Source organism: Gigantopelta aegis, chromosome 2 (assembly GCF_016097555.1).
Source record: "Gigantopelta aegis isolate Gae_Host chromosome 2, Gae_host_genome, whole genome shotgun sequence".
Classification (NCBI taxonomy): domain Eukaryota; kingdom Metazoa; phylum Mollusca; class Gastropoda; order Neomphalida; family Peltospiridae; genus Gigantopelta; species Gigantopelta aegis.
Window position 1 is genome coordinate 6,509,688 of NC_054700.1, and position 24,996 is coordinate 6,534,683.

The 24,996-nt window shown below is 37.1% G+C and overlaps 2 protein-coding genes across 2 annotated transcripts; one reads left to right on the forward strand and one right to left on the reverse strand.

Annotated features, from left to right (window-relative positions):
* Positions 1 to 1,187: 1,187 nt before the first annotated feature.
* On the reverse strand, positions 1,188 to 20,062 carry LOC121380560 (mediator of RNA polymerase II transcription subunit 27-B-like). The gene is made up of 8 exons (XM_041509433.1): positions 19,813 to 20,062; positions 14,768 to 14,903; positions 13,459 to 13,589; positions 11,825 to 11,918; positions 9,994 to 10,101; positions 9,138 to 9,179; positions 8,548 to 8,622; positions 1,188 to 6,211 (listed from the first exon to the last, which is right to left on the reverse strand). Exons 1-8 carry the CDS (start codon positions 20,025 to 20,027, stop codon positions 6,077 to 6,079), a joined length of 936 nt encoding a protein of 311 aa, XP_041365367.1. The 5' UTR covers positions 20,028 to 20,062; the 3' UTR covers positions 1,188 to 6,076.
* Positions 20,063 to 20,996: 934 nt separating this feature from the next.
* LOC121380568 lies at positions 20,997 to 24,751 on the forward strand. The gene is made up of 2 exons (XM_041509446.1): positions 20,997 to 21,733; positions 22,852 to 24,751. The coding sequence occupies exons 1-2, from the start codon at positions 21,316 to 21,318 to the stop codon at positions 24,210 to 24,212; spliced, it is 1,779 nt and encodes a 592-aa protein (XP_041365380.1). The 5' UTR covers positions 20,997 to 21,315; the 3' UTR covers positions 24,213 to 24,751.
* The last annotated feature ends 245 nt before the right edge of the window (positions 24,752 to 24,996 follow it).

A 24,996-nucleotide genomic window follows, 5' to 3' on the forward strand; every position in this document is an offset into this window, starting at 1 on the left:
AGCCCGTGGATGAAACATAATAATTATTTCGACACCGACAGTAGTGGTTTATTTTGTATTGAACTTCGTGTTGCTTTGGGGCTTCGGGCGATGAGGAACGTTTTTGTGACGTATTCTGCCCGAAGATTAAAAACATTATTTAAAATTATTATTGTTTTCTACACGTTTTTTTAAAAACATATTTAAATACATCGTACTGAGATGTATCCTCATGCAAATCCCATGTTTGTATATGCCATATTTAATTACTTATTGACGTTTCCTTCTTCGGACGGTGAATACAGATTTTGTTATGTAGGCCTACAGCCCTAACATGAAAAATCTTTTTTTTTCCAAAAAATAAATAAATAAAAAATTCTACATTTTTGTTTTAACATATATAAATACATCATGCTGAGGTGTATCTTTGTGCCAAATATGTACAATGTACACCTCGGCATTCGCAACCGAGTACTGTATTTGTCTCCGGGTAACGTTCGGGCTCCGGGCTGTAAATAGGCTGACACCAAAGTACTATGCGGTGTTGGTGTCCAATCTTTTCTTTTGCGATAAAATACACGCGTCTTTCTTCGGATACAATCCTTTGGAAAACCATAAAAAGACAATCCCGATCGTTTAAAGTGTTTATTTTTACACCCAAAGGCCGCGCAGTACGGCACTGTTGGACTGAAAAGATCGTAAGCCCCTTACTCCATATATAAACAGTTAACAACAATGGAAGAGTACAGCGGCTCTGACGTCACTTCCCTTTTTTTCCGAACGCTCACGAAGAAATATGCATAAATCGTACTTTGATACTGATTAGCGTAATTTCTTCATTTTAAGTTAACTACACGTATTTTATTGTTATAAAGTTATTTGTATATTATTTGTATATCATTTTTCTTTTAAAATGAGCTATAATATGGTCTCGTGTCATGTTTCCTTTAATAAGGAATATTAGGGCTGCTGTCAAAAAATAAGGAAAATTAGGAAAATAAGGGCCCGCTTGCAAGCCTGTAGTTGGAAAGGAAGGAAATGTTTTATTTAACGACGCACTCAACACATTTTATTTACAGTTATATGGTGTCAGACATATGGTTGAGGACCACACAGATATTGAGGGAGGAAACCCGCTGTCGCCACTTCAAAGGCTACTCTTTCCGATTAGCAGCAAGGGATCTTTTATATGCACCATCCCATAGACAAGATAGCACAAACCACGGCCTTTGAAATACCAGTCGTGGGGCACTGGCTGGAGCGAGAAATAGCCCAATGATGGTTCTAGTTGGAATAACGGTAGCAATACTAGATGTAATGTGGGTACAACTATTGGTAGGGCTGGGTCTGTGAATGATAGTGCCAAGTTCCTTGGCCAGTAGTCAGTTATCCGCTGATGCTAAATCATTCAAGCCACATTGTTCGTACTGCAAGATGACAAATCACACAGTGCTTTCAACGGCAATGAGATAATAAGCACGTAGTTGGTTTAGTCAGAACTGAGACTTGAGTTCCACACTTTGTCAGTGCCACGTGAGTGACAGAGATATGAGACATGTGTCGGTGGGTACTATTTGTGATGATCAACAAAATAGTAACCCTCATCCCATCTCTATCTTCCATGACACTGGCACGTGGCAAAGTTTAATCGTAAAAGATGCTCTTAGTATTTTATTTTTTGATTTCTTAATAATTAAAATTAAAGGTCAACATTGAATATTTCACAAGTCTGTTTTATCATAGAGATCTGATTGAATTAACTGAAATTTACTGTTTATTTCCTTCTGAAGTTTTGATTCCCCACACCTGAAACTTGGTATGCTATAAGGATTCTCTAGTAATAAAAAGAACTAAATGTTTACATTAATAAACAACAGCAGATCTATCCAAGCCATATAAAATATTTTTTCTTTTTCTTTTTTTCAGAATCCCATCTGAATGTTGGATGACATATCAAGATGACACTCAACAGGACATAATTAACTGAAGAAAAGGGATGTGAGAAAATCCAATCTAACATTTGGAAATAAATATTTTATTTGCATATTGTTCAAATATACTCTATTGATGGGTCACTCATGTTTTTAGTACTACACATGTTAACGATGCCCATCGAACACACTAAGGCCAAAAAAAAGAAAAGAAAAAGAGTAGGTGATCGTCCCCGCCCGTACCTTAAAAATGTGTCGAGATAGCAGCAATTCAACTTTCATAAGCACCGTAACGGGTTAAACCATCACCAGGTCCATCTGGTGGCCAGTGTAGGAACTACAACATCCAAGTGCATGCGCTGTTGACTGCTACTCCCGCAAAAAAATGGATGTTTTGTGATGCAAATTCCGCATTCATTGAAATCTTGAAAAAGACGGGTCAGTATGTCAGTCATCGTCGCAACTGCTACCCTCAGTGTGGCAACTGCTCAACGAAAAGGGCCATACCAATCTGAATTTATTTAGTTTTCAATGCATCCTTATTTTGCTCACAAATGTATTTTTGTTTACAGGTTCTTCAGGCAATAAACAGGGAGACGTATGCCAGTGTTAGTAATGTTGATAGTGGTAATGAAGAAACACCATTACCCAAAGATGCCCCTGCTGTACATATAGTACGTGATACTTTTATTCAGAGTCAAGCAACATTGGTTGAGAAAACTCTCCCTGATTTGAATCCAATTCGAAATGTTTGTACATGCACCAAGCTCTAATATAGCTTGAACACAGAAGAAGAAGAATCCAATCCCCAATTTGAATCCACCAGTAAAAAGGCAGCAGGCAAAGAAAATTATTACTTATAAGCCATTACAAAGAACAAGGAAGATACAAGTTAAACCAAAAACAAAGGAGTTTTGCGTGCAGTTTTCATCTTCATTTTTGAAAAACTATTTTCAATACTTGAAGACAGCAGGATAATTAAAATTCAGTTTAATTTAATTTTATAGCAAAAAACCTAATTGAAGTTATTGCTACATAACAAATTATCCCTTTGTATGCAGCGACATATACATGAATATAGAAGAGAAAGAATTTGCCCAAAACTTTAGATGTCTTATAGTGGTCTGGCTGTTGTATTAAAGCAGTTGAATGCACTTGACTATGTGATTCAATGAGGGGAAGTAGTGAGTTATCTTCCCTTGATTCACCACATGGTGGCAGTACATGCCGGTTCTAGAGTTTGTCAAGAAATCATGTTGAATATTAAATATTTTGCAAAATTTAAACAAAGAACTAATCTGCTTGTTGGTGATATCAATTTAGACTCTCAGTCAGCAATTAATTTTTTTTGCGTATGATTTTTCTAGGGATGGTCAGGTAATCGGAACCACTACTATTATTTTGTTTGGTCTAATGAAAGTTCTATGACCTTGATAAAAACATTTTTAAAAATTTGTTTTGATTTCGGTTCAGACTTCATGGCATATGAACGAAACAAAAACTTTGGCCAGACGGATGTTTGTGGACCAGACTCTTATATGCTGATTCCAGATTCAGTTTGCTTCAGAGATATTAATTCAGATACACAATTTTGTTATTTAACAATAGACACTGTAAATCATTATTTGCATCAGTTTGACAAAGAATTGGATATTGAAACAGTAAAGACATTCTATAGTGAAAAAATTATTATCTTCCTCCATGTAGGCAAGGATGGAGATAAATTCTTTGTCAAGAGCTGTTGCCATGCAGAAATGACAAAAGGTGTTACCTATATGATAGATATGGCCTTGAGTAGTGATGGTGATATCATCGAAACTCAGTGCAAGTGTGCAGCTAGCATGGGCCCAAATGCCCATTGTAAACATGTGTGCACAGTGGTGTATGCTGTAAACATCTTTTGTTCAACAAAAACTATTATCACTGAGGAAAAATGTAGGCATACTAAAAAATTGCATATATTCTACCACTGTAAAACGTTTGTAGGCAGTCCAAGAAATGCCAAGCAAATGAATTTACCTCAGGATGATGAGTTTACAAACATGGATTTTGATCCTCGACCAGCTAACTTGAGAAACAACCCTGGGTACTGTGATTTTTTTTTGGAACCATCGCTTAAATTTTTTAGGGATTTAAAAAATGCCCATTTTTCAATTGATCCCACCTGCCAACAGTTATGCAGTAGCACTAGACCATGACTATTTGGAATTAACCCCACAGGACTGTTATTTGGAGGCAATCTTTGTGACTGAAATCACAGAAGAAGAAATTAAAAATATTGAGAAACAAACCTGTGGTCAGGGGAAAAATCCACTTTGGGCAGATGAGTGGACCAAACATCATACATTGTCAAACTTCAAACTTCAGCAGGATATGCAAAACGACCAACCGCACAGATAAACATAAACTGGCAAAGTCGATGGTGACTGTTACAAGTGTTAAGGCACCGTCTCTTGTACATGGTTTAAAGTATGAGCATGCAGCTCTTTCCAAATGCAAGCCGAAGTAAAGGTACCACCTGAAGCGTGGAAGAGCCTACCGATGCCTGTAAAACATTATTTGCAACAGTTTGACAAAGAATTGGATATCGACACAGTAAAGACATTCTATAGTGAAAAAATTATTATCTTCCTCCATGTTGGCAAGGATGGAGATAAATTCTTTGTCAAGAGTTATTGCCATGCGGAAATGACAAAAGGTGTTACCTATATGGCAGATATGGCCTTGAGTAGTGACTATGGTATCACGGAAATTCAGTGTGAAAAATGCACTCAAAAATTGCAGACATTCCACCACTGTAAAAAGTTTGGAGGCAGTCCACCGAATGCCAAGCAAATGAATTTACCTTGGGACGATGAGTTTACAAACACAGATTTTGATCTTCGGCCAGCTAACTTGAGAAACAACATTGGGTACAGTGATAATTTTTTTGGAACCATGGCTTAAATTTTTCAGGGATTTCAAAAATGCCCATTTTGCAATTGATCTCACCTGCCAACAGTTACGCAGTAGCACTGGACCATGACTATTTGGAATTAACCCCACAGCACTGTTATGGAACTGGTACTTTTCTGAAAGAAGATTCTAATATACTGCCATTATGTTCTAAATATATAGCACCTTACCATTAAATTGTATTTATCCTGCAACCACTGTTTCTACTGACAAAATATGATGACGGATACGGCAGTCGTACCTGTATATGCAGGATATGATTTTTGACCTTACTCGTGTGACATCACACTCATAGCTACATGACAAAATCGTCCATTTGACCTCTAGGTCATCGTACACTGTGGCTGAAATAACAGAAATGATAGCAGGATAAAGATAATAACTAGTTAATGATGTCGGATATCGGCTTTATCCTACGAAGATAAGAATGGGAAATTCTGCAAGACTGCCAAGCAGAATTTCTCATTCAGTCTAGTTATTGTCTATTTAGCTAGTATAAGATATTTTTACCTATGGACAGGGTTACATAACCCACTGTGTCAGGCTAATGGAGTTATATATGAACAATTGAGAATGATACTCAGAGCAAATCAAACTGTTAATTCATGGCGTTCAAAAGAAGCGACAAGCAATCAATAAAATGGTCAAAAAACTTCAAGCAGTTGTTTTTCCAGGGGAATTTAGTGGGTACTAAATATGACCCAGATATTACTACTTTTATATTAATATGATGATGACACTGAAATATTTGTCACTAAAACACCCCCACATTTTACTTTTACATTTTAACAATCAAATATTACGATTCAGCCTGAGTGTACAATTCTGGACCTTCCTAATAAAGGTAGAATCTGGTTAAACACTACAAAATATACCGATAATGCTTTACCTTCACTGTAAAAATGAAAACATATTTTGGCTTATTTATATAATAAAATAATATCTTAACCAATCGATGGTTCACTTTGCTATTTTTATCGAACTTCTCGTCTTTCTTTTGGGAAGGGAGATGTCACTTCTCGTACTTTTTCAATCCAGGATCAGTGACTGCAAACATGTAGCTTCACCCATTTTTATCGAACTTTTTCTCTCTGTCTTCTGGGAAGGGAGAATTCACTGGTTAAGCTTTGATAAACCAAGCCAACCAACAGTGTGGTATTCCGATCTTGTGTCAGTGTTTGTGAATCGGTATTGCACCATGCTGATGTCAATCAGTGTCTACAACTCTCATGGTACGGGTCCCGGGTCCGCAAATCACGCCACGTTGGGAGTAGTGCACCTTGTAGGTGTTTACCACATTTATGACATGGAGCAGAAAACAGATTTTTATATCCCTGCAACCATATCTGTAAACGAACACAAAAAAGAAAGAGAAAAGTTAACTCTTTTTCATCCAGCTTTACATCCAGAAAATGTCATCACTGACCAAGTTTTTCAACAAGAAATTTGTAATTTTGAACCTACATTTTTCAACCTCAAATTGTAAGAAAACAACTAATGTAACAATCTTTTGATGTGTGTCATAGTTTAGGACATCTTAGTAAGTCTAATTACATAAATAAAATTTACAGAAGAACTTATCTTGATATTTTTTTTTAACCTCTATGATCACGATCCACGACGTCATTGTTCATGATGCTTTCACAAAGTTTATTTGCACTTTCAAATGACGAAAAGTAATCCCATCCATCATCTACTTCAAAGTCTGTATTATCAGTTATTTTCAGCAAATATATCCTTTACAAATCTTCAATTTTCATATAATAATAATGTCGAACATGTTTTAAAAGAAATATTATACAAATACTGAGAAATCGAACCCATGTATGCGTTATGTCATCAGTAATGTTCACACAAATTTAGACCCTTTTATGTTTTCTTTTCGATATTGCGATAACAACTTAAATATGAATTCCAGTCAACAAAATACACTCGACACATTCGATAGTCATTCTACTATGTTCTAGCATTCACAGAATCAAGATAGATAACTCCTATGAAGGTTGACAGCTGTGTTTACAAAGACCGGATGCGTCTTGACAGTCGAGAATAGGTTTTTACATTAGTTTTGTGCATCTCGACTGCAGTCGAGAATGGGAGGGAAAAAGTTAATAGCATACATCACGCTTTGAAATTGAACTCTTTCAAATATAGACAGGCATATGAGATGGGAGGGTGGGGTCTACCAAGTCTCAAATGAAAATCTGACAGGGCCAAGATCAAAATTAATTTTTTTAAATATCAAGGAAAATTCCTTCCGACTATACATAGAGTATTTTTTAATATGGAAAATATCAACCGAGTCTATGTTAATCGGTATTTGTCAAGGCTCTGCTGAGACAAATACCGATTAACTAGACGAGGTTGATATTTTACATATTAAAAAACACGAGTAGCGAATTCTATTTATCCTATAACACTTCTAAACTAACATTTTAATTCAGTTTTTTTTAGTAAATCACAGTACTAAAGTCGCCACCATCGATAATATAACGTCATCATGATTAGCACAGATTAGTTTGACATCACGCATTTTAAACAAATCTTTGAAAACGTTACGTTCAGGTACACGGGTCTTGTTGGCTTGTAAGCAAATGACCCATCCACAACAACATATTACCTAGAGACCTTGCAAATTTGCATACCATTATTAACCAGGTTAATAAAGTAAATTATCACATGGGTAAGTTATAGGATAAATATGTTATCCTATACACCTAATGAAATATATATAAAAACAAAATCTAGATTTCACTAAAACAATCATTTCCAATGTGTTGGCAAAATCAGGGAACCCAAAATTCTGTTACCCAATATCATGAAACATAATTCACCATCATCATGATTACCGAAAACTGTTAATGATGGGTTCCGATGATCAGAATTGAAAATGTGTTTCTCACCAACCCATTAAACTGAATGCAACAAATGTCTTCCATATAAAGAACTAAATGGAGGATACTATCACTAGGGCGACATTTTACAAAGCAATCTTAGCATTAAGATACCGTAAATACATGAGATAGCAATGCACTTAAGGTGATTTTAGCACTAAGATCGCTTAGTAAAACGGGGTCCAGATAGACAAATATTTGTTAAAGCTGTAGCAATGCATTTAAGGCAATTTTAGCACTAAGATCACTTTGTAAAACGGGGTCCAGATAGACAAATATTTGTTAAAGCTGTAGCAATGCATTTAAGGCAATTTTAGCACTAAGATCACTTTGTAAAACGGGGTCCAGATAGACAAATATTTGTTAAAGCTGTAGCAATGCATTTAAGGCAATTTTAGCACTAAGATCACTTTGTAAAACGGGGTCCAGATAGACAAATATTTGTTAAAGCTGTAGCAATGCATTTAAGGCAATTTTAGCACTAAGATCACTTTGTAAAACGGGGTCCAGATAGACAAATATTTGTTAAAGCTGTAGCATTGCATTTAAGGCAATTTTAGCACTAAGATCACTTTGTAAAACGGGGTCCAGATAGACAAATATTTGTTAAAGCTGTAGCAATGCATTTAAGGCAATTTTAGCACTAAGATCACTTTGTAAAACGGGGTCCAGATAGACAAATATTTGTTAAAGCTGTAGCAATGCATTTAAGGCAATTTTAGCACTAAGACCGCTTTGTAAAACGGAATGACAAATATTTATTAAAGCTGGCAGTATGGAGTACTTGCTATGAAGGACTGGATACTAATCTCTGGCATGATGTGGTAGAAGTGCAATGTCGCTGCTGTTGCATGGTCGGTAATCTGTCAAAGAAAACAGCCTATGTTTATCAGAGTTAAAATGTTTGTATTTTCCACAAGTTTTTTTTTAGTCCTGAGAAACAAAGTTAACAGTTTGTTTAACGACACTGCTAGAGCACACTGATTTATTAATCATCGGCTATTGGAAAAAAGAAATGTTTTATTTAACACATTTTATTTACGGTTATATGGCGTCAAACATATGGTCATGGACCACACAGATATTAAGAGAAGAAACCCGCTGTTGCCACTTCATGGACTACTATTTTCGATTAGCAGCAAGGGATCTTTTATGTGCACCATCCCACAGACAGGGTAGCACATACCACGGCCTTTGATATGCCAGTCGTGGTGCACAGGCTGAAACGAGAACTAGCCCAATGGGCCCACTGATGGAGATGACCTCAGACCAACCGTGCATCAAGCGAGGTGTTTTAAAATGTATAGCCCTTAAGCAATACACATGAAATTACAGTAGTGAAGGTAAATATAACAATCTGGACATGAGAACACAATACCTTTCGGAAGACTTGAAACCGTGAATTTGACCAGATATCTATCTGAAATTTAAGAAAATGGACATGTAGACATGAAACAAGCAAAACTGAAATACATTACGTAATCATCTCAGGGTTTGAAATAATATGTAGAGGTTTAGGAGCAAACTAACATCCCTCTCCTCCCAGAATGAGTTGAGTTAGAAGCCAGTTTAGAGCCATAGATGATTAAAACTATTTTTAATATATATATATATATATTCAACCTCTGCACTGCTTTATAGTTTTAATTTTTTAGTTTTTTTTACATTTGAAGTATCAGCTTTATATTTAACTGCAATCCACAAAATCATCCAAATTTCAGCTGACATTATTACTATATCAGATAAAATCCCATAGAAGAACATGTTAATGTTTGTGTTTGAAAATACTATATACAATATATCAACCACACTATGACCCATAAATATCAGTACTACAACCCCTACCCGAAAGTATTAACTGCAGAAAATGGTACCTTTCACAGCTCATTTTCAGTATAACCAGATGTTTTTACAACACCCCTAGTTTCACACAATATTTGAGTCCTTTTATTTTTCACTGGTACCCCATATACATATTTAAAGTACAAGGCTAGTGGTACCACAAAAAATAAAATTGCATATATTGTTTTCCCAAATGAAACTAATTGGTTTTTTCACAACACTCACTCACATTTATCACTATTGGCAGGACTTGTGGTATTAACTGCTCTATCAAAATTTGGGTGCACCTCGAACTCTGACCTAGCCAGACATTATTTGGTTTAGTACTACCTTAAGAAGCACAGTTTTTGTTAAGTATATTCGAGTTCCAAGTAAAATAGTATGTAACAAACCTTTCCATCTTCTGTAAGGAAGTCTTCTTGGTAGCCTTTCACTTTGACCCACTCTATCATCAAACCCCTGAACACAAGCAACACCTTCATAGTTCGGCCCAGGGTTACCTGCAGAGAGAAGCAGAAGAAAGGAATATATCTTTACCAACACCTCATAACATTTGGGTTCTAACATGGTTATTTTGACTCCAGATGTCTACAGATTGATAGAGATAACTTTTACTGCCACTATGCAGAGATTTATTCACTGGCAAGCATCCTCCAGTACCACACACTGGACTGATTCCCAGTAGCAAGTGGCAATGAAATTCCTATGAACCAGCTTTTGTATTTACTGCATCAGGGCTAAAGATTTGTCAGTTTTCATGAGAATCCATCCATGTGGATTCTTATGGAAGCAATCCACGAGAATCTTCTTAATCCAAACTTATATTTAAACTAGAACTTTACAAAAAGTTTTTATTTATAAATTTCTGCAATAGCATGGTGTCCAGTCCCACATTTAATACAGTATTTTACTAAGAATTTTTGGGGATGATGGTTCCATGTTCATGGTCTTACATAATTTATCTTTATTTTCATGCATGTAGCCTATTCAACTAAGGTACAAGCAAACAGTCCTGGGCACACATTTAGGCTATCTGTCCAGGATAGTGGTTTAATGGCTAGTTGTCAGTGAGAAAAAAAAGAAATGTTTTATTTAACGATGCACTCATCACATTGTATTTACGGTCATATGGCGTCAGACATATGGTTAAGGACCACACAGATATTGAGAGAGGAAACCCGCTGTCGCCACTTCATGGGCTACTCTTTTCGATTAGCAGCAAGGGATCTTTTATATGCACCATCCCACAGACAGGGTAGTGCATACAACGGCCTTTGATATACCAGTCATGGTGCACTGGCTCAAACGAGAAATAGCCCAATGGACCCACTGACGGGGTTCGATCCCACACCGACCGTGCATCAAGCAAGCGCTGTACCACAGGGCTACGTCTCGTCTCATTGTCAGTGAGAGAGAAGTCACTGAATAACTTTCTACTGAGCCACAGAAACTTACCCAGTACCTACCAGTTTCAGTCTGATGATCACGTAAGTCGGCATGTTTAATTTAGTTTGATAAACTGCGCAAGGAGGTACTTTGGGATTGTTCATTGACATTTGTATGGATATTACTGCAGCACAGGTCCAGTGAGAAAGAGCAGATAATTTTATTAAAATGAAGGTTTTTAACGAACCAACAAAGAAAAGCAGTGTTGTACAAATTTTGGCAAAGAAATCGTGACTTTCCACGTTACTTTCCATTCTCTTCAGGACAACTTTGAATCATAGAAACGGGTCAACAATAGACTGACTTAAGGCCAGGCTAGTCTCAACAACCCACAACATTTCTTAGACTACATGGCTATGAATGTATGATACGCTTTAAAAGCTAGTTCAGAGTGAAGCTTGAGAACCAGACTATTTTTGCATTATTATTTCTTGCTTAGTAACAGTTTACTAACTGATTATAAGATTTAATAAATTTCCAAAAATATTTCATGCAAATCCCGATAGATTCGGATGGTTAATGCTGACGCGATCGGATTCGGAGATTCACGCATATTTTTAGCCCGGTGCACTGAAATTACTTATATAAAAACTGTGTCATTAAAAATGTAGTCTAAAGTAAATGAGTCAAGTCAAGTCAAGCTTATGTCATGTGTAATTTTGGTAACTGAACGAAAATCTTGAATTTTTATCTAGTGATAATTGGCTATTCTTATCATCACAGAGATAGCTGGATACCATAAATATACTTCACACCACTTAAATATTTAATCTCTACCTGTACCACTGCACAGCTGCCAAGAGGACGAGTCACGTTGAACTGGATGTCTTGGAACTGACGGTCGAGTTGTGCAATAAAAGTATCCACCTTGCTAAAAATAAGAAACACAGAGCCATAGTTACACATATGTAAATATGTAATAAAAATATTATAATTACAATATGTAATAAATATGTGTATATGTAATAAATATAATTTAACTAGAATGCCAAAGCAATGTTGGCTTGCATGTAATGTCTTTTTGTTTTCATTTTAAAATGAATAAATGTATAAATGGCCAAAAGTAAACCAGGGTTCGACAAATCCACTAGCCCTAGGTCCTGGCTAGTAAATTTTTGGTTGGGCTGGTGGAAATTATCAACCATATTACTATAATACATCCATAGACACTAGCCAAAGCTTTCTCAAACATTTGCCAAACACCGAGTAAACTACACAACATCTCACCTAAAATTTGCTTAAAAACAAGGGGATAAATGGACTGCATAGTTCACAGTATTAAAAGGCGGTTTAGCCAATTTCTCACTGAAAATGAAAAAGCCACTATGTACTGGATAGTGAAATGATAAAAGTGAACCACCATGAAGGTGCAGTATAATTTATAAAACAGTAGTTGGGGAGCATTAGTTTCAATTACATGTAACACCCCTACTTCAGATACATATATACCAGCTATGGAAATAAGCAGACATTTTCACTAGCTCATCAGAGAGAAGTACATATAGAAATCTACTTATTTCATTAAAGTGTAAGGGTGATCTTTTTAATTGCTGAAAATGAAACTGCACTGAACATTTTCACTTGTCCACTGGACAACCACTGGGGTATAGTTTGCTTGTCCAAGGCGATTTTCACTTGTCAGGACAAATGGACAAGTTCTTATTTCGAACACTGTATAACATGTAAAGCTGAACAACAACAAAAAAAATGTGGGTTTTCCATTAGATTTCTGAAAAACACAATGGTAGGTACAGGCATGTATGACGATGGCATTTTACACGAGAGTGAATAGAACAAGGCTAGGGAGCACTAGTTTTAGTAACATGTAACACCCCTAACTCTAGATACATTTTGTAAAGCTAAAAACAAATTGTTCTTTCTCTATTATATTCTGAAAAACAACAGAGCAGGTACAGGTAAGGCACCTTTCTACCACAAATATCAGATTACAGACATTTATCATGAAGATGCCAATTAGGTACATGCTATTGTTCATTTTAATCATATAAAATAAAATCAAAAAGTTTGTTTCGTTTAATGACACCACTAGAGCACATTGATTTAGTAATCATCGGCTGCTGAATGTCAAATATTTTGTAATATTGACATATAGCCTTAGAGAAAAAACCCACTACATTTTATTCATTTGTAGCAAGAGAAATTTTATGTGCACCATCTTACAGAAAGGATAGTACATACCACGGCCTTTGATATACCAGTCGTGGTGCACTGGCTGGAATGAGAAATAGCCTAATGGGACCAACGATGGGGATCGATCCCAAACCGACCGCGCATCAGACGGACGCTTTACTACTGGCTACGTCCTGCCCCAAAATCAAAAAGAGCACAACAATAAAATTTAAAAAAGAAGTTTAAAGCTGTTTCAATCAGTGAGGTTTCTCTGATTTCACCTGGGTGGGTATGCTGATGGTAGCAACACAGATCGTCCTTTCACTCGGCTCATTCTGTATGGTGACAGGCTGGACCGCTTCAACGAGTTCTGCTGGAGGATCGACACGGCTTTCTCGGAATGTTCATGCATCTGCACGAGAAATATAGCAAATTACATACAGCTACTTGTATATGCAAAGGTATAAAATATATTAAAATTGTCTTAAAAACTATTGTAAAATTACACAATTTTGTTTTTAAATTTTAAACTTGCTCAGGGGAATAAAATAACATGATGCAATGAGACTAAAAACAGCCTACACCAGATGAAGAGATTTATTATTAAAAACAACACAAGCTAAGGAAACTAAGGGAACCAATAAACGAAATAAAATAAGAGAGACCCATTAAAACAACAAAGGGAGCACTGAAAGCTAGCCAAAACCACTGGGCGGGTTTTCATTAAGTCTGTGTGTGCTCAAACTGTATTCAGCCTGTGAATCCAAAGTGACTCAGCTATGTTGAGTTTCTTTTTGTATGTACACAAACTGGGAAAGGGATTTTTTAGTACCACCACAGTGCATTAATAATTAATCAGCACTTTGCTGGCATATGAAGAAGGAAGAAATGTTTTAATAACGACATGTTCAACACATTACTGATTTTAATTACGGTTATATGGTGCGGACATATGGTTAAGCACTGGTCACAGAGATAATGACAGAGGAAACATTCTGCCGCCACACAGTGGGACCATCAGGTTATATCGCATTTCAGCTAGTGCACCACAACTGGTGTACAAAGGCCTCCATTTGGTTTATACTATTCTGTCTGTGGGAACAATGCGCTTTGTATGAAAATATAAGCAGAGTGGGTTATGAAAACAATACTCGAAATTTTAGTATTAGTGGTCGGGTATTTGGCCATAGGGCTCGGGATGCAGAATACTTTGAATATTTAAAACGGTGGCCACCATTCACAGTATTAAAGTTAAAGTTTGTTTTTGTTTAACGACACCACTAGAGCACATTGACTGATTAATTAATCGGCTATTGCATGTCAGACATTTGGTAATTTTTTACATATATGTATAGTCTTAGAGAGGAAATCTGCTACATTTTTCTATTAGTAGCAAGGGATCTTATATATGCACCATCCCACAAAGAGTATAACACATACCATGGACTTTGACATACCAGTTTTGGATGGAGAATATCGAAAAATTTGGATAAACTGCAAAAAAACCTGTAAGCTTTACACTGTACAGACAAATAAAATTCTTGAAAACTTTAAAAGTTTTATCTCTGATAAAGAGACTATTTCATTTACTTTGTTAGTCCACTTGTATGAGTGCAGGATCTGAGAATAGACTGGCATCTTGTCAACAACAGGATCAACACAGATGTGCCCAGTGTTTGCTGTGTAGACGGATGTTGAAAGCGTTGATGCAACTTTATCCAGTTCACTAAAATATACAAGTATATATGTATATATATATGAAGTACTTTTTTTTTTACATTCATGTACTAATCTGAAATTTTACAAAACAAAATACACACATAAATATTATATCAAAGGCTGACAGACAGAATTGGTTATCAAGGCTCAAAATTTATTTTGTTGAATAGGAAGCAATCTGTGCTTTTAACATTTTAATCTGGAGGCAAATACTAGAAATTGAGAAGCAGCTGAGACCACATATACCATTGACATCCCAAATACTAGAAATTGAGAAGCAGCTGAGACCACATATACCACTGACATCCCAAATACTAGAAATTGAGAAGCAGCTGAGACCACATATACAACTGACATCCCAAATACTAGAAATTGAGAAGCAGCTGAGACCACATATACCACTGACATCCCAAATACTAGAAATTGAGAAGCAGCTGAGACCACATATACAACTGACATCCCAAATACTAGAAATTGAGAAGCAGCTGAGACCACATATACAACTGACATCCCAAATACTAGAAATTGAGAAGCAGCTGAGACCACATATACAACTGACATCCCAAATACTAGAAATTGAGAAGCAGCTGAGACCACATATACCACTGACATCCCAAATACTAGAAATTGAGAAGCAGCTGAGACCACATATACCACTGACATCCCAAATACTAGAAATTGAGAAGCAGCTAAGACCACATATATATACAACTGACATCCCAAATACTAGAAATTGAGAAGCAGCTGAGACCACATATACCACTGACATCCCAAATACTAGAAATTGAGAAGCAGCTGAGACCACATATACAACTGACATCCCAAATTGCATTTGGTAACAACCAAAACATGAATATGATACTTATGGAAAGAAAATTTTATATTTTTCAATTATGAAATAAACTGTATATATTCCAATCAGTTAATGAAAAAAATCAACATGGACGTAAAACGAATCCATTATAGGAAACAAAAGTGTAACACCATACAGTAAACAGGAAAGTGTGATAGTTTCTAACTGCATTCAAGCACATGCATTTGAAAAAACAACCTTTCCACGCATATGCAGTTCGTCATTTTCAATTTTTAAAGCCACATGATAAAATATATATGTTTCTCAACTATGCACAGTGGACAAACACTTTGATTAATATTTTTCTAAAGGGAAAAATTAAGTTTAAGAGCAGTCAGTTTACTTCTTTTCCGCCCCTCATGATCGCTAACAACACTTGGATGTCAATACAGATCTAGGCATTACCAGTCAATAGTCTCAAAATTATTTACAATTATTCTGGACTGCAGTGTATACATGTCTACTATTCACTATACAGTAGGAGCACAAAAATGCAGCATACCTTTTGCAAATCGAATACAATAAACTAAATAATGCAGGACCGAAACTCTTCTCTTGCCTCAAGGATAACTCTTCACACATAGCACCCAACCAAATGCTGGTCAACTCACCCAGTGTTTGGACAACTCATCCCAAATAAACTGTCCATAAATAATTGTGACAAAATTAAAAATGGACGTTTACAAATTTGGTGTTATTTTATTTATTAATATTACAGTGAAACTCTGCTATTACGATCACTTATTAAATGGTTTTATATTGTGGAGATCCTAATATCGGATAAACAATGAACTGTCAAGCCTATTTTAACGATGTTTGCGAGTTTGTCCCGTATTTCCTTAAACGAATGATCAGACAAGGCTTTTGGATACCGACTGGTATACATTTCAACACTATTTAATGCACTTTATTTCTCAAACTGTTGGTATATTGAATTAATAAAACGATAATGATAGTCCTTGGCTTTCAAAAAACCATGGCGAGTGAAAAATCGCACACCTCAAAACGCTTAGGCAAGTGAAAAATCAAACTCATCAAAATGGCTTGCGGTGAACTCGTATCCATGGAAAACTTACTCGTATGGGGGAAAATGCAGTGAACTCGTATGGAAATCCATATGTGAACTCGTATGGAAGACAAACTCGTATGGGGGAAAATGCAGTGAACTCGTATGGAAATTACAAACTGATATATCCAATACTGTATAGCAACTTGTGTTGTTTTTATGCACAGTTCGACAAATCCGCTACCCCAACGTCCGTGGCCAGTGGTTTTTAAGTTCGGGCTAGTGAGAAACGCAAAACATGCATGCATTGTTTACGGTTTCTGTTGCAGGAAATAAGTATAATGACATGCGTGTTTTAATTATAGGTGACTGCCGTTGACACACAAACTGTGGTTGACGCGCAAATAGTTGACTGATGGGGACATAAATAAGAAGCATGTATACAAAACAAGTGTCAAAATACACATTTAAGAGAAATATCAAAGTATATATCCCCATACGAGTTCACCGTTATTTTTTCCATACGAGTTCCCTGCATCCCATCAAAATGCTATGGCAAGTAAAAACCAAGCATTATCAATTAATGAAGTAATGGATACATGTAAATGTAGACATATTATAGGCCTAATAATTTTTCTTTGGATTTTTTAAGAGAGAAAAATACTATATAACGCCATTTCATTCTGTTGATGCAAATTGAAATATATTTTTGTTATTTTTTTACACTCGCCAGATTGAAATTGTGTGCGCTGTACAAGTTCGATCGCGCACCTTAAAGACATGGTCTGATGATAAGTTGACTAAACAGTGCGAGGCGAGTTGACCAAACGCTGGGGCCAGCTGATTTTGTGGCGAGCTGAACTGCTCACACCCACCCCACCAATCTCAGGGCTAGCTCTGGCACTCGCCAATTGTGAATTTCAAAAACAACTGGCGAATTTTATTTTAATTTAGCAAAATAATTAAATGAAATAAATGATATTTTTTAAGTTTAGTAGATAATTTGGTGAAATTTTCTGCTTACCCAGAGCTAACACGGAAAACAGGCTAAAACGGAACCATTTTCTTTGGCGAAAACGGAACCTATCATGGCTAAAATGGCACCATATATAAATATATATAACTTATCTTATTTTTAATTTCAGGATTAGGGTTAGGGTTCAGAGCGATGAGTAGGGGTTGGGGGGGGGGGGGGGGAATTCGGAAGTCTTTCCATTTTGATGACGTAGACTGGCCACACTGTTTATGTAATGTTACTACTAATATTACATATTAATAGATTATAACGTGATGTAAATACATAAATGTCTGTATTTCTTTTCTTTTCTTTTTTTACATTGGTACACTTATCTCTTTGTACATACTTTGATGCCTAATATATACCGACCTCGGTAGCGCTGTGATTAAGTCATCGGTCTCCAGACTGGTAGGTACTGGGTTCGGATTTTTAATTCAGGTAAAGGCTCCAAATCTGAATGAGTGCTCAGTCGAGACATGGGTAGGTTTAAATCACTTGCTCAGACCAGAGATCCATAACTGGTTCAACAAAGGCCATGGTTTGTGCTATCCTCCCTGTGGGAATCGCAAATGAAAGATCTCTTGCTGCCTATCATAAAAGAGTTGCATATGTGGCAACAGCGGGTTTTCTCTAAAAACTGTGTCAGAATGACCATATGTTTGACGTCCAATAGCCGATAACACACTAACAACAAAGTTGACAAGATTAAAACATTTTATTTGTTTAATAGTCATGTGACACTTTGACACCAAATGTACTGCAAATTTTTAATCAAAATGGACTGGGCCATGGACATCAGAACAGCTTGAAAGCAGCTGAATCGATGTGATTTCGCCATCTTTGAAGGCCTGCCATGCCTCTGACGCTGGGTTGCCGTCTGCCTTATATACATTGCCATTTGTAGCATCCATCACACAAAATTCCTTCTTGCCGAGGACGGACACACCTTTTACAAGCGATACAAATGTTACTCATTGTAAGAGACAAACAACACCAGAACGGTACAAACACGGTTTATATAACCTTTTGTTTTACTTGAGTCATGAAGAAAACAACTCATAATTAGCGGTACAGTCTTTGAAAATACAGAAAGTAGTCTTAACACCAATTTGACTGAACTTGGACAAACTCTAGTGAACATATATTGCTAATTAGTTCACAATGGATAACACCTCTCTACATTGGGAGGCTGTGTGTTAAATAAACAAGTAAGGGAACCGGGCTATCATACAATTAAACTCAAATTGCAACACAGAAATATCATTTGTTTTCTTGAATTTACAAACGGATTACTCAACAGGCATAGCCCATACATGAGCTCTCCTAAGCTCATATATATAATGACTGCAAAAGTTGAGATAGATAATGATTCGGTTGTTCCATATCTGTAATAGGAAGCTATGATTCTGTGTGTCTAATACAACAACAACAATACAGGAACAATACAACAACAAGGAAAAGTGTTGTCTTTATTGAATGTGTAAAAATTAAGAAATGCATACACAGCTCACGTTTTCTTCCAACTTCCGGTTGTCTCTTTGTTTTGACTTAATTTTATTGAGAAAAAAAAAAAGTTCACAAGAGCTCTCCTCAGCAAGATTGGCGTCTGGCTCTTGTCAGAGGCGGCTCCCAATGGGAGCGTGCTTGAACAGTTATCTGATGGAGGCACGTAAATAAATTTACCTGTCCTGAAGATTGTTTGTGCAACTATCAGAAGTGACACAAAAACATTTATTTTTTCTTTTAATAAATAACTTTTCATTTGAGTTAAGTTGTTTTGTTGGGGTTTTTTGTCTTATTTACTATTCTTCAAATAAAATTCAATTATGGTGCCGTTTTAGCCAACGCAGGTTCCGTTTTGTCCAATTTGGTTCCGTTTTCGCTTGGTGCCATTTTAGCACGGTTCCGTTTTAGATATAACCCGCTAACACTAGTAACAGTGAATCTCATTTATTGTTGTGATATTTAGTATTAAATCGAATGCGTAGCTGGGATGAACCGTTGTATATTGTTGATTCCCTAAGTTATTAACCGTTTACCTATAGTTATTATTGACCAACTTCAGAGATTTCTGCAAATTATTCAACGAACAAGATGCAGACACACCGGTCCCGGGCTCGCTTTCTTGTGGTCCGAATGCATTTTGATTTTCAAAGCCGTCAGCAAGATCTTGGAAAACTTGAGATACGCTAGATCTCAGTTTTTGTGTCAATCGTATCGCAAGATTGAGATTTTCTGTCTGTTCTCGGGCCATTACGATTATCTCTTCGTGTTCACCGCCAAAGCAAAACGGTACAGGAACTACTACAAACACCTGTGCTGCGCATGCGCAAATGCTATTTCCACATTACTTTCGATGTAAACAAAGCATGGGGGACGTAGTACAGAACTGTTTTCCCATATAGCCCCAGTGGATGTAGAAGTTGTATTAATCTCACTAGGAACAGTGAACCTCTACCTACCTGGAGCCAATGGACCCTCTTCTTGAGGACGACCCCTGCTTTTTTTTTTTTTCGCCGATTCGATCGTCAATCAAGTCGTTTCGTACAATGAATCATTCTCGGAACCGAACATACGGGTACTTCGACCCCTGGCCGCCATTGTTTATCACGTGACGCGGTGAAGCTTCTCCTTAGTTACGTATGGTTTGATAGTGAAATGAGGCAACTTTGGTCGATCATTTACAACAGTTAACGGTCACGATGCCTAACACATGTTGTGCAGTTGGCTGCATAAACCATAACATGATGTTAAAAAAAATATCGTTTTACAAATTTCCAAAAGAAGAGACTAGGCGCCGCTTGTGGGTAGGGTCATTAAAACGACAAACCTGATGGAATTCCATGGCTTCCCTCACAGAATGTGACTACGTTGACTTTAATGTTGTTGCTTGTTGACACCAACGGAGATTAATTTAGCAAACAAAATGGTTAAAGCATGTGCAGTGATACAAATCCCACATTATACTGTAAATAAAATACACAATTCCATCGTCTTCCATGAACCCCCCCCCCCCCCCCCCCCCAACAAAACGATGCATCCAGTTCTTGAATAAAGAGTATATTCCTTTATCATTAAATTTGTGTGGTCTTTATTTTTCATTTAATCTTAGTTGCTTGGATATTATCTATACTTGTATTTATTTTGCCATACCACAGCTACATCATCTTATTTATTTATTTTTTAATTTTAAAATAAAAGTTTATACTGCTAAATTGAAGAGTTCAGGCGCAAAAACCGACAAACGCCATTTTGGTCGAAAATAAACCATGGCGACCATTACATAGTACTGGTGCCGTATTTACTGACAGCATATCTGTTTCTTTGCAAAAGCCGACACCTACTTCATAAAACCCACAACAATTCCATGATTCGTTTCAGAAACCGACAAGTGACGGGTATCATTTTTCGCAAATACCGACAACTCCATTTATCCAATCTATACGCCGTAATTAGTCACGTGATTCAACATGGCAGCGCCCAGGATCCCTCTCATTACTCACTAAAGTTTCTACGTATTTTATCGAAAATGTCCTTTAATAATGGAGAACTTTGATGACATTGACGAGACAGTGGTATTATCACCAATTGGGCGTAAACGGGAGAACAATTCAGGCAATTCTGGACGCTCCCTTGCAAAAAACGCGCGACATAGTGGTGCTGAAAAACCTGCTAGCATTTCGTGTGTACATAATGTACGTAATGTGTGCTTGGCGACTTCCCTGTCCAATGATGATTTAACCTACGCACATGATCGGTTATATTCTACTGAAAACAAGGTTACTCAGGATGCCACCCTGCTTTCTTACATGGATATCGGTAAATGTGTGCGGAGGCGACCAAGGATAGACGATTCTTCTAAAATTAAGAGGAATAGAGAAATTTCAGTGAAGTACTTCACTTTGACTGCAAACAAAGAGAAGATACCAGTGTGCAAGGCCTCATTCATGAGCATTTTCGGTGAGTATAGTACCCAGTGTAATAAAGTTCTAGACCCTAGGCCATAAATGATCTAGTTTTCATTAGTATCAAAATGCCATGCAAATAAAAAAAGTATTATAAGTTGTAGAAACATCACAGGGGCAAATGGATTTTTATGTGCCCTCTGTGTGCTTCGACTGGGGGTAAAAGAGCACACAGAGGGTACGGTGCATAAAAATCCATTTACCCCGAGAGATACTTCTTCAACGGATTTATCTGGCCGACATTTAACTATATATTATTATGATGTATTTACAAATTTCCGCGATTAAAGGTTTACACTTTTCTAAGAGTACGGCGTCTCCCTAAAACTGAATGTTTTCCTTCCATAAACCTAAAACAAAAATGACGTCAAACCTTAGAAAATGACGTCATTTATATCTCGGCGGGGAATACAATTCAATAAGAGAATCTGGCTTTGCCTTCCAGTGTATAATGGTTTTGTCAAAGGCTAAATGATCAATGGAATTCAAGTATTTTACATGCAGGCGAGATAATTAATATTAGCCCCCGAACCAGAGAGTGGCTAGCCACACCAACTGACCAAGGCTATGTAATTGTTTGCTCCAACGGCCATATTTCCTGGTATGGCAGGCGCGTGCGCAGGGGGAGGGTTTTAGGGGTCGAACCCCCCCCCCCCCTGCTCAAGGCGAATTTTTTTTTGTCAGAAAGCAGCTCGGCTAGCCAGCAGAAAACACCTCAGAATAGCCCTAGAAGGGGCTTCGCCAGACACCTCGACCCTCCTCCCCCCCTGCAAAATTTCCTGCGCACGCCCCTGTATGGTTACATGACTGCTAAATTAGCTCCACTTAGCAAATATTCACCCCTACCCAAGACCAGGCTATACCCATTTATTCTGACACACCCCCCCCCCCCCCCTTCCCACACATTTTAACCTTACTATATGGGCTTTGGGAGTGGCTCAGGTCGTATCTAATGATATAGTCACGTACTTTGAGCCTTCAGGTGGGACCCACCTTCATAAAATCGTGGATCTTCCCCAGATTGCATGCCGAATGATAACTGCTTATTGTTATGTGCTCCAGTATCGTTATTTTAATAATTTTCTTATTTTCATTTCCATTTTATTGTTTCAGGTGTCAAGAAAGATCGGTTAGCGAATATTGCCAAATATTGGTCAGAGAATGGAGTTGCGAGACCAGAACATCGTGGAGGTGTGCGAAATGTGGAGAGGAACCTTGCCAGAAAGCATGCCATTCGTGACCACATCACAACGTTCACTTGTCGAGCTAGCCATTATGCTCGGCGTGGCGCCCCTGGCCGGAAATACTTACCAGCCGACCTGAACGTCAAAAAGATGCACCAAATGTTTCAGGATCAGAATAATTTACAGATATCGTATTCACTATACTACAGTGTTTTTGTCTACGATTTCAACTTGGCCTTTGGTCATCCTGCTGTGGATATATGCAGCACATGCCTGAAGTTCAGGCTACAGCTGAAGAACCCATTCATCACAGATGATAATAAACGGAATTGTTCGGCCATGTTCATTCTTCACAGGCGTATGGCAAGGAGATTCTATGACAGTTTAAATAATGTCGAGGATTCATTCACCGTTTGTTTTGATATCATGGAGAATCTTGTTCTTCCGAAGTCTCCCATAGGACAAACCTTCTATTCTCGGCAGCTCTACCTCTATGTTTTTGGTGTAGTTCACCACCGCGGCCGAGGTCTTCCACAGGGAAAAGATGACATTCACCTATACATATGGTTAGAAAGCCAGAACCGCAAGGATAGCAATATGGTGGCTTCAGCCTTAAACCATTTTTTCATTTCTGTTGTGGGGGACCAACTGAAAAGGAATCAACACTTGCGCTTGTTTTCAGACTCCTGCTATGGCCAAAATAAAAACATCAATGTTTTGTCGATGCTGTGTGCTATGCGAAAACAGAACTTTCCACAGCTGAGCATCGAATACACATTCCCTGTCCGAGGCCACAGTTTTCTTCCAGCAGATAGGGTATTCGGGAGGATCGAGCAAGACATTAGGAAAAATAATACTATTCTCCTACCTGATGAGTATGTTGCTATTCTAAACAAACACGGCAAAGTACATGAGTATTGTACAGATTGGCAATGTCGCGATTTCAAGACAGCTGCAGCAGCGCATTGCAAGTCCCAGAGGTCCTTCAAGATCAGCGACGCCAAGGTCCTACGCATCAATTCGGATCAAGTTGGTTTCAAGCAAGTCTATGGTGGTGACTTTTGTGAACACGTTATTCTCAAGAAGGGTAGAAAATGGGAGAACTTCAAGCCAGCCATCACTCCCATGGTCAACTGTGTGAAGCCTGCCAAGAAAGTTGATGTCCTCAAACTTATTGATGAGATTGGTGCAGCTGACACTGTCCGGATCTTTTATGAGAATATCTTCGCCGATGTCGGCCAGCGTGACATTGGCAGACAGGACCTCGAGGAAAGCAGTGATGAGGACTGAACTGTCATTGGTTGGTTTCAAGCCAGTGCTACATTATATCCTACTTGAACTTTGTGTGGCGATACTAGTCACAAACTGTATAAACCTTAAGAACCTTGACTCTCTTTCATGGCGGTGATTATTCCTTTGTAGTTAATATCAATCTGATTAGATTTCTAGTCATATGAATGTTTGTTTCTTCAAGGACCTCTTGTTTTGTTAGATTAATACTGATTTATGTTGAATATTGAATAACAGTCATAATATTTGCCATTTTTAACATATTTGTGTACTTTGAAACATATAATGTTTCGACCATTATTTGAAGAAAAAAAAATGTATGGATTTGTCTGTTTTTGCCGTAAAACGGAATCAAAAACTACATTTTTCTACTTTATTAATAAATTAATATTTTTGAAATTCTGTCCTTGGTTTACTTCACTTATAACAATTCAGAATCACCCTATACTAAATTGATATGCTTAACCTAGAAAGCACACCAAAAAAACCTCTTTTACAGAAAATGATCAAAATGGATTTGTCTGTTTTTGCATCTGAACTCTTCAATTACATACATAATAATTATAATATAGGCCTAAATTCTTGTTTAAACTTTAATTATTTTAAAAAAATTTGCAAATGTGTCTGTAGCAGGCCTGCAGTAAGAAAATATAGGTCGTTTCCCCACCCCCTCTCTCTGTGTGTTTAGTATTTACTTTGGTGCAGAGGGTAAATAATGTGTGTGCCTTTGTTTCAGTATATATATATATATATATATATATATATATGCCAAATTTCTAGGGAA

Bases quoted from the DNA above. Each gene is read 5' to 3' on its own strand.
- LOC121380568 (XM_041509446.1), top strand. From the start codon at position 21,316: ATGGAGAACTTTGATGACATTGACGAGACAGTGGTATTATCACCAATT. The intron at 21,734-22,851 runs GTGAGTATAGTA...TTATTGTTTCAG, and splicing joins CTCATTCATGAGCATTTTCG to GTGTCAAGAAAGATCGGTTA.
- LOC121380560 (XM_041509433.1), bottom strand. From the start codon at position 20,027: ATGGCCCGAGAACAGACAGAAAATCTCAATCTTGCGATACGATTGACA. The intron at 10,102-11,824 runs GTAGAGATTAAA...TTCTCTCTGCAG, and splicing joins GCAGCTGTGCAGTGGTACAG to GTAACCCTGGGCCGAACTAT. The intron at 9,180-9,993 runs GTTTGTTACATA...CTTAAATTTCAG, and splicing joins TCCTTACAGAAGATGGAAAG to ATAGATATCTGGTCAAATTC.